Source organism: Ranitomeya imitator, chromosome 3, assembly GCF_032444005.1.
Source record: "Ranitomeya imitator isolate aRanImi1 chromosome 3, aRanImi1.pri, whole genome shotgun sequence".
Lineage (NCBI taxonomy): Eukaryota > Metazoa > Chordata > Amphibia > Anura > Dendrobatidae > Ranitomeya > Ranitomeya imitator.
Window position 1 is genome coordinate 246,182,082 of NC_091284.1, and position 12,671 is coordinate 246,194,752.

Consider the following 12,671-nt stretch of genomic DNA (forward strand, 5'->3'; position numbering starts at 1 on the left):
AATCGATATTCTTCTTCTTCTTTTTCTTGTTTGTTTTTGTTTTTATATTAAATGCTTGTATTTTTTTTAGTGTATATATCTGATCGAAACATTAACTTGTACAGTATGTACATAATTTACTGATTCAAAGCATTGCATAATTTTTACTTTGTGTGACAGATTTCTTGTTGAAAATATATGTTTATGGTAAATGTTATCTTAGTGGAACGGCCATGATCACAAAATATTAAGTAAATGGTATTGCTATCAATATAGTTCAAAGCGCCAAAAGCTGATGAACAGGAACTTAGTAAAGTGTTTGGTGAGCGGCTCGGCTATCGGACAAACGCTATGGTATGATGCTCTCAGCTGACATCTAAAAAGATAAAGTGGTAGCTACAAATCTAAGAATTTCAATAGAAAACAAAAGTCTTACTAAGAAATCTTTTATTTTCTTACACAGACTAAACTTTATTCAGAGATCCTCCAGACAAAGATGAAAGATACAAATAAGAAACATTTTACCACACAGGTGACCAGAGACAAACTGTAACACTTCACCTATGTAGTTTTCATCAGTTTTCTATAGGAAGACTATGAAATTGAGAGTTAATAGTATACATCGAGGTCAAAATTTCTATGGAATATGCATTTTATGAGGGACCTAGTAGAACCTGTGAGTCCATCTCTATGTCTATGTCTCGTATACCTTTCTTTATTCCTCCATCGGCAGCACAAGAATATTCTCCAGAACTCAGCCGAAAGCAGGAGGCCCCTGACTTGTTTTTGTCTTTGGCACTGGCTCGTCGTATGATTCTCTTGTCTTCAAGTTGTTGGAATGTAGTTGGGTCTTCGTGATCCTCATCTGACATTACCGTGTTGGCATCGCCATTTTGCTTCGAATCTGGGGAAAACATATTTCCTTTAGAATACGAATATTGCAATGCAAAAAGTAACTTTTTCTTTCTTCCAATCCTACTACATATATTAATGGAAATACAACATAATCAAAATGTAATTTTCTATGTAAATATCAAATTCGTTATCAGTAGCAAAAATACATTTAAACTCTATTTTCACTCTATTTTCACAGTGATATAACATTTTCCTATCTAAAGTATCTATTAAAAGCACCTAAATGAAAGGTATAGAAGAACCTAACAGAAGGCAATTCATGACTTGTATTAGAATCTTTTCCTCCATTGACCTTAACGATAAAAATAACAAGAACTTCAGGTTAACTATATTTTACCAGTGTAACAGACCGCTAACTATGCCTCAGCCAACATTCATCTGTAACAAGACAAAAATAGAAGGAATATGTTGACTTTTTGACATGAGTCATTTCTCTCTACAAAATATATATATTATATATATTATTCCTTTGAGAAATGGTCTCACCTTTGGTCTTGCAAACAACAATTTAGTTTCTTATCATTGAAGCATTTGAAATTGGGGAAGGTGCTTTTGTATTAACCCTTTTACTGTAAGGTTTATAATATTAATCTCTGGCAAACATAACGTTTTCCCGTCACTGCAATCAGAATTCTATGAAATCACTCTGTGCTACTGACTAATACAGAGAGGATGTTGGAGAGGGCAAAATTCCCCATTGGACATTGATGGCACTGGATGTAATGAGCCAAATTTCTGGCTCCCTGTCAAATGCTCCAACAATGATGATTAGCACGTAGTAATTCAATACTTCCTGTGTCCATGTCCTGGTGATATCACTTGCTTGGACTAATATACTGTACACCATTGATATGATTGGTAAATGCAGAAACTGCTTAACACTCTTATAGGAACATGTAGCCAGCTGGAAAGGATATGGAGGGATGTGACTGGTTGCCATTCTTATGGGCGCATGTGTCTGTCTTTGTCATATCTATGCAAATTGCCTCTTCAGTGAGGATGAGGACTTCTAGTGCCACCTATTGGAAATAGCAATTCTAAAAATTACCATTGACCCTTTTACAAGCCTTACCACATGACTTAGGATAAAAGCCAAACCAGAATCTCAACTATTTAACTCTAGTGCCACCTATTGGAACAAGAGCACTGCATGGCTTATAAGCCTCCTTACACTGGCATGTCACTCTCCACAAATAGAAATATTACCCCTTAGATCTGTGTTATATGTAACTATAAATTATTTTCATGATCAAAGAACATAATGAAACTAGAATTTTGGCTTTTCAAAATTCTGTAAACAGCACTGAATTCTGATATCTGAACCGACTCCGGAGTCCATAGCATTCAATAAGATTCACGATCATTGTTGTACATAGTGTCTTATGTGCTTGTACCCTTCTTCCATTGCTTTACCCAAAGCTTATATTTTCTTATTTATTGTTAAATATCAAATGAATAATTGCTGAAACATATTTATCACTGTTATCTCTAAGTAAAACATCTAAAAGGTCCCTGAAGCAAAAAAAAAAAATGTATAAAACCTAATGCAAAGAAAAACTGATTTGAGCAGTAATTTTCCTAAGCTTCGACGGTGAAAGTGTGAGTTGTGCCCCTGGCCATTTATACAAATTGTTCAGTAATCATTTTGTATCATACATTACCATGTATGATACAATAGCTGAGTAATAAGTGTGTTCCCCTTAAGGTTTACTTTAAGTGATACATGTTTTACTGGAGAAAGTATCTCTAAATATACGTTATTATTCACATTATATATTTGAAGATGTACAGTAGTGGCCAAAAGTTTCGTAGAGTGTCACAAATTTTGGAGTTCACAAAGTTTGGTCAGATGTTCCTATGGTTATTAAAGTACAATTATAAGCGTTTCATACATTTTTAGACTTTTATTGATAAATACATCAAATTTATGTAAAGACTTAATTTTTCCAATGTTGACCCTTATTTTTCAAGACTTCTGCCCTTCATCCTAGCAGTTGGATATCTGCTTCTGGGCCAAATCTTGACTGATGGCAACCTATTCTTGCTTAATCAGTGTTTGAAGTTTATCACAATTTCTGCGTTTTCGATTGCCTACTTGATTTTTCAGCATTCACCACAGGTTCACAATGGGATTTTGGTAACTTCAAAGATCAGAGTATTTTAAAAGCAATAAAATATTTTTTTAAATTTAAGATTTGTATAGTCATTACCGTATTGACCTGAAAAAAAAACAAGTTACCAGATAATTTTTACTGCACAATGAACAGGAGTGGATTAAGGGTAGCCAGGGCCCCGGGCTGTTCAGACACTGTGGCCCCCCCCGGTCATGTGACGGGGTCATGCGACGGTGTCGTCATATACCTGAACCAGATTATTCCAGAAAAATAGTTGCTGTGTGAAACTATAACCTGTCAAACATCCATTGATCTAGTCAATTTACCCTTCAGTTCAGTATATAGTATACAGTATATAGTGTCAGGGTATAGGTCACACTGACTCACCAGTGATGTCTCTAGGTGAAGTCCTTCATCTTTCATTCAGCACAGACCGCCATCACTTCATCCAGCCAGGACTCGTCTCTGCAGGAAATAACATAGTTATCTTGAACTCCGCTTGCAGAACACATTACTTAATTTTTCCCAACTTCTACATTACACCACATGAAGAAAAAGAGGCAACATAGTGTCACTCTACACAGTAACAGGCCCATCACTTTAGTAATAATATCCCTTAATTAGCCTGTTGTGAATTCTGTTGTCGAATTACCTCCTGTGGTCGTGAATGGTACTTCGGCGAGTTCTGTCCATGGACTCCCTCTGGTGGCTCTGAGTGAAGCTGCTGCTTCTGAGGTTCCTTACACAGGTGACGTGGTTTATCCTTTGGTTGGCTGCTCTATTTAACTCCACTCAGATCGTTACTCCATGCCAGCTGTCAATGTTCCTGCATTGGTTCAGTTCGCTCTTGGATCTTTCTGGTGACCTGTCTTCTCCAGCAGAAGCTAAGTTCCTGATAGTTATTATTTGTTCATTGTTTCCTTGTCCAGCTGGTTATCATGATTTTGTCTTGCTAGCTGGAAGCTCTGGGATGCAGAGTGGCACCGTGAGTCGGTGCGGAGGTCTTTTTGCACACTCTGCGTGGTCTTTTGTAGTTTTTGTGCTGACTGCAAAGATACCTTTCCTATCCTCTGTCTGTTTAGTAAGTCTGGCCTCCCTTTGCTGAAACCTGTTTCATTTCTGCGTTTGTGACTTTCATCTTTACTCACAGTCAATATATGTGGGGGGCTACCTTTTCCTTTGGGGAATTTCTCTGAGGCAAGGTAGGCTATATTTTCTATCTCTAGGGCTAGCTAGCTCTTAGGCTGTGAAGAGGCGTCTAGGGAGTGTCAGGAACGCTCCACGGCTATTTCTAGTTGTTGTGATAGGATTAGGGCTTGCGGTCAGCAGAGCTCCCACATCCCAGAGCTTGTCCTGTGTGAGTTTAACTATCAGGTCGTGCCGGGTGCTCCTAACCACCAGGTCCATAACATTAGCCCCTATGGTAACAATAATATCCCCCATCCTGGCCCCGTCTATCTCATTCCTGGCTTTAGCCATATGTTCTCCCATCCTGCCCTCATGAGTATCCATCCTGCCCCATATGACCTCCCCATCCTACCCCATCAGTCTCCATCGTATCCATCCTGCCCCATGATCCTGCACGATCTGTCTCCAATCCTGCCCCATGTCTTTCATTCTGCCCCATGTCTCCAATCATGCCCCGTATCTACATTCTGCCCATGTCTCCAGTCCTGGCCTCTGTGTGTCCAGCATCTCTGCCCCCCAGTGTTGTGTGATAGGATTAGGGCTTGCGGTCAGCAGAGCTCCCACATCCCAGAGCTTGTCCTGTGTGAGTTTAACTATCAGGTCGTGCCGTGTGCTCCTAACCACCATGTCCATAACAGTACAGCTGGCCCAAAGTATTAATGCATCTCAATAGAGGGATAAGAGAAGTTCTGAGACCATTTTTTTTTCTTTGCACTGTGTTTTGTCTTTCTTTTCCCCTAAACCTTTGGGTGGTTCAGTACACAGGTGTAGATATGGAAATTCAATGTCTGTCCTCTTGTGTGGATCATCTCACTGCAAGGGTACAAAACATTCAAGATTTTGTGGTTCAGAATCCTATGTTAGAGCCTAGAATTCCTATTCCTGATTTATTTTCTGGGGATAGATCTAAGTTCTTGAATTTCAAAAATAATTGTAAACTGTTTCTAGCTTTGAAACCCTGCTCCTCTGGTGACCCCGTTCAACAAGTAAAAATCATTATTTCTTTGTTGCGTGGTGACCCTCAAGACTGGGCATTTTCCCTTGCGCCAGGAGATCCTGCATTGCGTGATGTTGATGCGTTTTTTCTGGCGCTTGGATTGCTTTATGATGAACCAAATTCAGTGGATCAGGCAGAGAAAATCTTGCTGGCTTTGTGTCAGGGTCAGGATGAAGCGGAGGTGTACTGTCAGAAGTTTAGAAAGTGGTCTGTGCTTACTCAGTGGAATGAGTGTGCCCTGGCGGCAATTTTCAGAAAGGGTCTTTCTGAAGCCCTTAAGGATGTCATGGTGGGATTTCCCACGCCTGCTGGTCTGAATGAGTCTATGTCCTTGGCCATTCAGATCGATCAGCGCTTGCGTGAGCGCAAAGCTGTGCACCATCTGGCGGTATTCTCTGAGCATAGGCCTGAGCCTATGCAGTGTGATAGGACTTTGACCAGAGCTGAACGGCAAGAACACAGACGTCAGAATGGGCTGTGTTTTTACTGTGGTGAATCCACTCATGCTATCTCCGATTGTCCTAAGCGCACTAAGCGGTTCGCTAGGTCTGCCACCATTGGTACGGTACAGTCTAAATTTCTTTTGTCCGTTACTCTGATTTGCTCTCTGTCATCCTATTCTGTTATGGCATTTGTGGATTCAGGCGCTGCCCTGAATTTGATGGACTTGGAGTTTGCCAGGCGCTGTGGTTTTTTCTTGGAGCCCTTGCAGTATCCTATTCCATTGAGAGGAATTGATGCTACGCCTTTGGCCAAGAATAAGCCTCAGTACTGGACTCAATTGACCATGTGTATGGCTCCTGCACATCAGGAGGATATTCGCTTTTTGGTGTTGCATAATCTGCATGATGTGGTCGTTTTGGGGTTGCCATGGCTACAGGTCCATAATCCAGTGTTGGATTGGAGATCTATGTCTGTGTCCGGCTGGGGTTTTCAGGGGGTACATGGTGATGTTCCATTGTTGTCAATTTCGCCTTCCACTCCTTCTGAAGTCCCTGAGTTTTTATCAGATTACCGGGATGTATTTGAAGAGCCCAAATCCGGTGCCCTACCTCCTCATAGGGATTGCGATTGTGCTATTAATTTGATTCCTGGTAGTAAGTTTCCTAAGGGCCGTCTGTTTAATTTATCTGTGCCAGAGCACGCCGCTATGCGGAGTTATGTAAAGGAATCCTTGGAGAAGGGTCATATTCGCCCGTCGTCGTCACCATTGGAAGCAGGGTTCTTTTTTGTGGCCAAGAAGGATGGCTCTTTGAGACCTTGTATTGATTACCGCCTTCTTAATAAGATCACAGTCAAATTTCAGTATCCTTTGCCGCTGCTGTCTGATTTGTTTGCTCGGATTAAGGGGGCTAGTTGGTTCACCAAGATAGATCTTCGAGGGGCGTATAATCTTGTGCGAATTAAACAGGGCGATGAATGGAAAACAGCATTTAATACGCCCAAGGGCCATTTTGAGTACCTGGTTATGCCATTCGGGCTTTCTAATGCTCCATCTGTGTTTCAGTCCTTTATGCATGACATCTTCCGAGAGTACCTGGATAGATTCATGATTGTATATTTGGATGACATTTTGGTCTTTTCGGATGATTGGGAGTCTCATGTGAAGCAGGTCAGAATGGTGTTCCAGGTCCTTCGTGCGAATTCCTTGTTTGTAAAGGGGTCAAAGTGTCTCTTTGGAGTTCAGAAGGTTTCATTTTTGGGTTTCATTTTTTCCCCTTCTACTATCGAGATGGACCCGGTTAAAGTTCAGGCCATTTATGATTGGACTCAGCCGACATCTGTGAAGAGCCTGCAGAAGTTCCTGGGCTTTGCTAATTTTTACCGTCGCTTCATCGCTAATTTTTCTAGTATTGCTAAACCGTTGACTGATTTGACCAAGAAAGGTGCTGATGTGGTCAATTGGTCCTCTGCGGCTGTAGAGGCTTTTCAGGAGTTGAAGCGTCATTTTTCTTCTGCCCCTGTGTTGTGCCAGCCAGATGTTTCGCTCCCGTTTCAGGTCGAGGTTGATGCTTCTGAGATTGGAGCAGGGCCTGTTTTGTCGCAAAGAAGTTCTGATGGCTCGGTGATGAAACCATGTGCCTTCTTTTCTAGAAAATTCTCGCCTGCTGAGCGCAATTATGATGTTGGCAATCGAGAGTTGTTGGCCATGAAGTGGGCATTTGAGGAGTGGCGACATTGGCTTGAAGGAGCTAAACATCGCGTGGTGGTCTTGACGGATCACAAGAATTTGACTTATCTCGAGTCTGCCAAACGGTTGAATCCTAGACAGGCTCGATGGTCGCTATTTTTCTCCCATTTTGATTTTGTGGTTTCATACCTTCCGGGATCTAGGAATGTGAAGGCTGATGCCCTGTCAAGGAGTTTTGTGCCTGATTCTCCGGGTGTTCCAGAGCCGGCGGGTATTCTTAAAGAGGGGGTAATTTTGTCTGCCATCTCCCCTGATTTGCGGCGCGTGCTGCAGAAGTTTCAGGCTGATAGACCTGACCGTTGTCCTACAGAGAAACTGTTTGTCCCTGATAGATGGACTAGTAGAGTTATCTCTGAGGTTCATTGTTCGGTGTTGGCTGGTCATCCTGGAATCTTTGGTACCAGAGATTTGGTGGCTAGATCCTTTTGGTGGCCTTCTTTGTCACGGGATGTGCGTTCTTTTGTGCAGTCCTGTGGGACTTGTGCTCGGGCTAAGCCCTGCTGTTCTCGTGCCAGTTGGTTGCTTTTGCCCTTGCCGGTCCCGAAGAGGCCCTGGACGCATATTTCCATGGATTTTATTTCTGATCTCCCTGTTTCTCAAAGGATGTCGGTCATTTGGGTGGTTTGTGATCGCTTCTCTAAGCTGGTCCATTTGGTACCCTTGTCTAAATTGCCTTCCTCCTCTGATTTGGTGCCATTGTTTTTCGAGCATGTGGTTTGTTTGCATGGCATTCCAGAGAACATTGTCTCGGACAGAGGTTCCCAGTTTGTTTCGAGGTTTTGGCGGTCCTTATGTGCTAAGATGGGCATTGATTTGTCTTTTTCTTCGGCTTTCCATCCTCAGACTAATGGCCAAACCGAACGAACTAATCAGACTTTGGAAACATATCTGAGATGCTTTGTTTCTGCTGATCAGGATGATTGGGTGTCCTTCTTGCCTTTGGCTGAGTTCGCCCTTAATAATCGGGCCAGCTCAGCTACTTTAGTTTCTCCTTTTTTCTGTAATTCTGGTTTCCATCCTCGTTTCTCTTCAGGGCAGGTTGAGCCTTCGGACTGTCCTGGTGTGGATACGGTGGTGGACAGGTTGCAGCAGATTTGGACTCATGTGGTGGACAATTTGACATTGTCCCAGGAGAAGGCTCAACGTTTCGCTAACCGCCGGCGCTGTGTTCGTCCTCGACTTCGTGTTGGGGATTTGGTTTGGTTGTCATCTCGTCATGTTCCTATGAAGGTTTCCTCTCCTAAGTTTAAGCCTCGTTTCATTGGGCCATATAAGATTTCTGAAGTTCTTAATCCTGTGTCATTTCGTTTGGACCTTCCAGCTTCTTTTGCCATCCATAATGTGTTCCATAGGTCGTTGTTGCGGAGATACGTGGCGCCTATGGTTCCCTCCGTTGATCCTCCTGCCCCGGTGTTGGTCGAGGGGGAGTTGGAGTATGTGGTGGAGAAGATTTTGGATTCTCATGTTTCGAGACAGAAACTCCAGTACCTGGTCAAGTGGAAGGGTTATGGTCAGGAAGATAATTCCTGGGTTTTTGCCTCTGATGTTCATGCTGCCGATCTAGTTCGTGCTTTTCATTTGGCTCATCCTGATCGGCCTGGGGGCTCTGGTGAGGGTTCGGTGACCCCTCCTCAAGGGGGGGGGTACTGTTGTGAATTCTGTTGTCGAACTACCTCCTGTGGTCGTGAATGGTACTTCGGCGAGTTCTGTCCATGGACTCCCTCTGGTGGCTGTGAGTGAAGCTGCTGCTTCTGAGGTTCCTTACACAGGTGACGTGGTTTATCCTTTGGTTGGCTGCTCTATTTAACTCCACTCAGATCGTTACTCCATGCCAGCTGTCAATGTTCCTGCATTGGTTCAGTTCACTCTTGGATCTTTCTGGTGACCTGTCTTCTCCAGCAGAAGCTAAGTTCCTGATAGTTATTATTTGTTCATTGTTTCCTTGTCCAGCTGGTTATCATGATTTTGTCTTGCTAGCTGGAAGCTCTGGGATGCAGAGTGGCACCTCCGCACCGTGAGTCGGTGCGGAGGTCTTTTTGCACACTCTGCGTGGTCTTTTGTAGTTTTTGTGCTGACCGCAAAGATACCTTTCCTATCCTCTGTCTGTTTAGTAAGTCTGGCCTCCCTTTGCTGAAACCTGTTTCATTTCTGCGTTTGTGACTTTCATCTTTACTCACAGTCAATATATGTGGGGGGCTACCTTTTCCTTTGAGGAATTTCTCTGAGGCAAGGTAGGCTATATTTTCTATCTCTAGGGCTAGCTAGCTCTTAGGCTGTGAAGAGGCGTCTAGGGAGTGTCAGGAACGCTCCACGGCTATTTCTAGTTGTTGTGATAGGATTAGGGCTTGCGGTCAGCAGAGCTCCCACATCCCAGAGCTTGTCCTGTGTGAGTTTAACTATCAGGTCGTGCCGGGTGCTCCTAACCACCAGGTCCATAACATTAGCACCTATGGTAACAATAATATCCCCCATCCTGGCCCCGTCTATCTCATTCCTGGCTTTAGCCATATGTTCTCCCATCCTGCCCTCATGAGTATCCATCCTGCCCCATATGACCTCCCCATCCTACCCCATCAGTCTCCATCGTATCCATCCTGCCCCATGATCCTGCACGATCTGTCTCCAATCCTGCCCCATGTCTTTCATTCTGCCCCAAGTCTCCAATCATGCCCCGTATCTACATTCTGCCCATGTCTCCAGTCCTGGTCTCTGTGTGTCCAGCATCTCTGCCCCCCAGTGTCCAGCATCTCTGCCCCCAGTGTCCAGCATCTCTGCCCCCAGTGCCCAGCATCTCTGCCCCCAGTGTCCAGCATCTCTGCCCCCCAGTGTCCAGCATCTCTGCCCCCAGTGTCCAGCATCTCTGCCCCCAATGTGTCCAGCATCTCTGCCCCTAATGTGTCCAGCATCCTGCTCCCAATGTGTCCAGCATCCTGCCCCCAATGTGTCCAGCATCCTGCCCCAATGTGTCCAGCATCCTGCCCCAATGTGTCCAGCATCCTGCCCCCAGTGTGTCCAGCATCTTGCCCCCAGTGTGTCCAGCATCCTGCCCCCAGTGTGTCCAGCATCCTGCCCCCAGTGTGTCCAGCATATTACCCCCAGTATGTCCAGCAATCTGCCCCAGCATGTCCAGCATATTACCCCCAGTGTGTCCAGCAATTGGCCCCAGTCTCTGACTCCAGCATTGCCCCCAGTGTGTCCAGCAATTTGCCCCAGTGTCTCCAATCATGCCCCATGTCTTTCATTCTGCCCCATGTCTCCAATCATGCCCCAATATGTACATTCTGCCCATGTCTCCAGTCCTGCCCTCAGTGTGTCCAGCATCTCTGCCCCCAGTGTCCGGCATCTCTGCCCCCAGTGTCCAGCATCTCTGCCCCCAGTGTCCAGCATCTCTGCCCCTAGTGTCCAGCATCTCTGCCCCCAATGTGTCCAGCATCTCTGCCCCCAATGTGTCCAGCATCCTACTCCCAATGTGTCCAGCATCCTGCCCCCAATGTGTCCAGCATCCTGCCCCCAATGTGTCCAGCATCCTGCCCCCAATGTGTCCAGCATCCTGCCCCCAGTGTGTCCAGCATCCTGCCCCCAGTGTGTCCAGCAATCTGCCGTAGTGTGTCCAGCATATTACCCCCAGTGTGTCCAGCAATCTGCCCCAGTATGTCCAGCATGTTGCCCCAGTGTGTCCAGCAATTGGCCCCAGTGTCTGACTCCAGCATTGCCCCCAGTGTGTCCAGCAATTTGCCCCAGTGTCTCCAGAATTGCCCCCAGTGTGTCCAGCAATCTGCCCCAGTGTGTCCAGCATTGCCCCCAATGTTTCCAGCAATCTGCCCCAGTGTCTCCAGCATTGCCCCCAGTGTGTCCAGCAATCTGCCCCAGTGTGTCCAGCATATTACCCCCAGTGTGTCCAGCAATCTACCCCAGTGTGTCCAGCATATTACCCCCAGTGTGTCCAGCAATCTGCCCCAGTATGTCCAGCATATTGCCCCAGTGTCTCCAGCAATCTGCCCGTGTCTGACTCCATCATATTGCCCCCAGTGTGTCCAGCAATCTGCCCCAGTGTGTCCAGGATTGCCCCCAGTGTGTCCCGCAATCTGCCCCAGTGTGTCTAGCATTACCCCCAGACAATGTGTCCAGCAATCTGCCCCAGTATGTCCAGCATATTGCCCCAGTGTGTCAAGCAATCTGTCCCAGTGTCTGACTCCAGCATATTGCCCCCAGTGTGTCCAGCAATCTGCCCCAGTGTGTCCAGCATATTGCCCACAGACTGTTTCCAGCATTCCGGCCCGCCCGGGCCCCTGGATTGGCGTTCGCAAAAAAAAAGCAAAAAAAAAACGAGTTCCCCTCACCTGACCTGCGCTCCAGCGGCGAGCTCCCTCCAGCAGCGCGCATTCGCAAGCGACTCACAATGACGTCAGACGTGGCGATGTGTGCGCTGTGCCTGCGGCCGACTTCAGCTGCCAGCCTCCAATTGGCTGGCGGCGGTTGTTAACTATTGACGTGCGGGCGCGTGCCCGCACGTCAATAGGTGAAACTGCCGCAGCCCCCTCTGCCCACCGGGCCCTTATGCCAGTCAGGGCAGTAATGCCCTGATAGCGGCAGGCAATCTGAGCGGTAGCCCAGGGCCCCCCAAACCACTGGGCCCTGGGCTACCGCCCAGATTGACCCTATTATAATCCGAACAATGAATACATAAGAACCCCAAAAACAATTACACAATTGTGGGGTATTTCATTATCATTTCACCTAATCATTTTAGAATTATTTTCCTTTTATTCCTGTTTGATACTGACCTAAAAAATCATGATACCAAAAAAGTTTTACTGAAAAATGAATGGCATAAAACAAAATTCCAAAAAAATGGCCGAATGTGTTTTTTTCACTTTTCTTCCTATTTTTCAGTGCGTTATATGGCAAAGATTATGGTGTCATTCAAAACTACAACTCCTGCAGCCAAAAATATGTCTTCTTACAAAACATAGTCTGCATGTATGGGCTCATACTCATTTGCGAGAAAAACGGACGAGTGCAATCCGATAAAAAAATCGGATTGCACTCTGACCAATGTTGTTCAATGGGTTACATTTCATCTTTGATTTTTTTTAGCTAAAATCGGACTGAGAAAAAAATTTCAGCATGCTGTGATTTGCAGCATATCTTGGACTAGACTTGCCAATGTAAGTTAATGGATGCGAGAAAAAAAATCGCACAGCACTAGCACCATGCGAGTTCTGTCCGATTTTTACACACCAATCGCATTTGAAAAGCCGGTAATTCATATACAGCTGCTGTAAAA

At 45.2% G+C, this 12,671-nt stretch overlaps 1 protein-coding gene across 1 annotated transcript in view; it reads right to left on the reverse strand.

Annotated features, from left to right (window-relative positions):
- Window positions 1–413: 413 nt before the first annotated feature.
- The window catches only part of KCNC4 (potassium voltage-gated channel subfamily C member 4), a 108,443-nt gene continuing 96,185 nt past the window's right edge, over window positions 414–12,671 (reverse strand). The window contains exon 3 of the mRNA XM_069756317.1: window positions 414–883. Coding sequence (XP_069612418.1) covers window positions 633–883 — 251 coding nt within the window. The 3' untranslated portion in view covers window positions 414–632. The remainder of the gene's footprint in view (window positions 884–12,671) is intronic.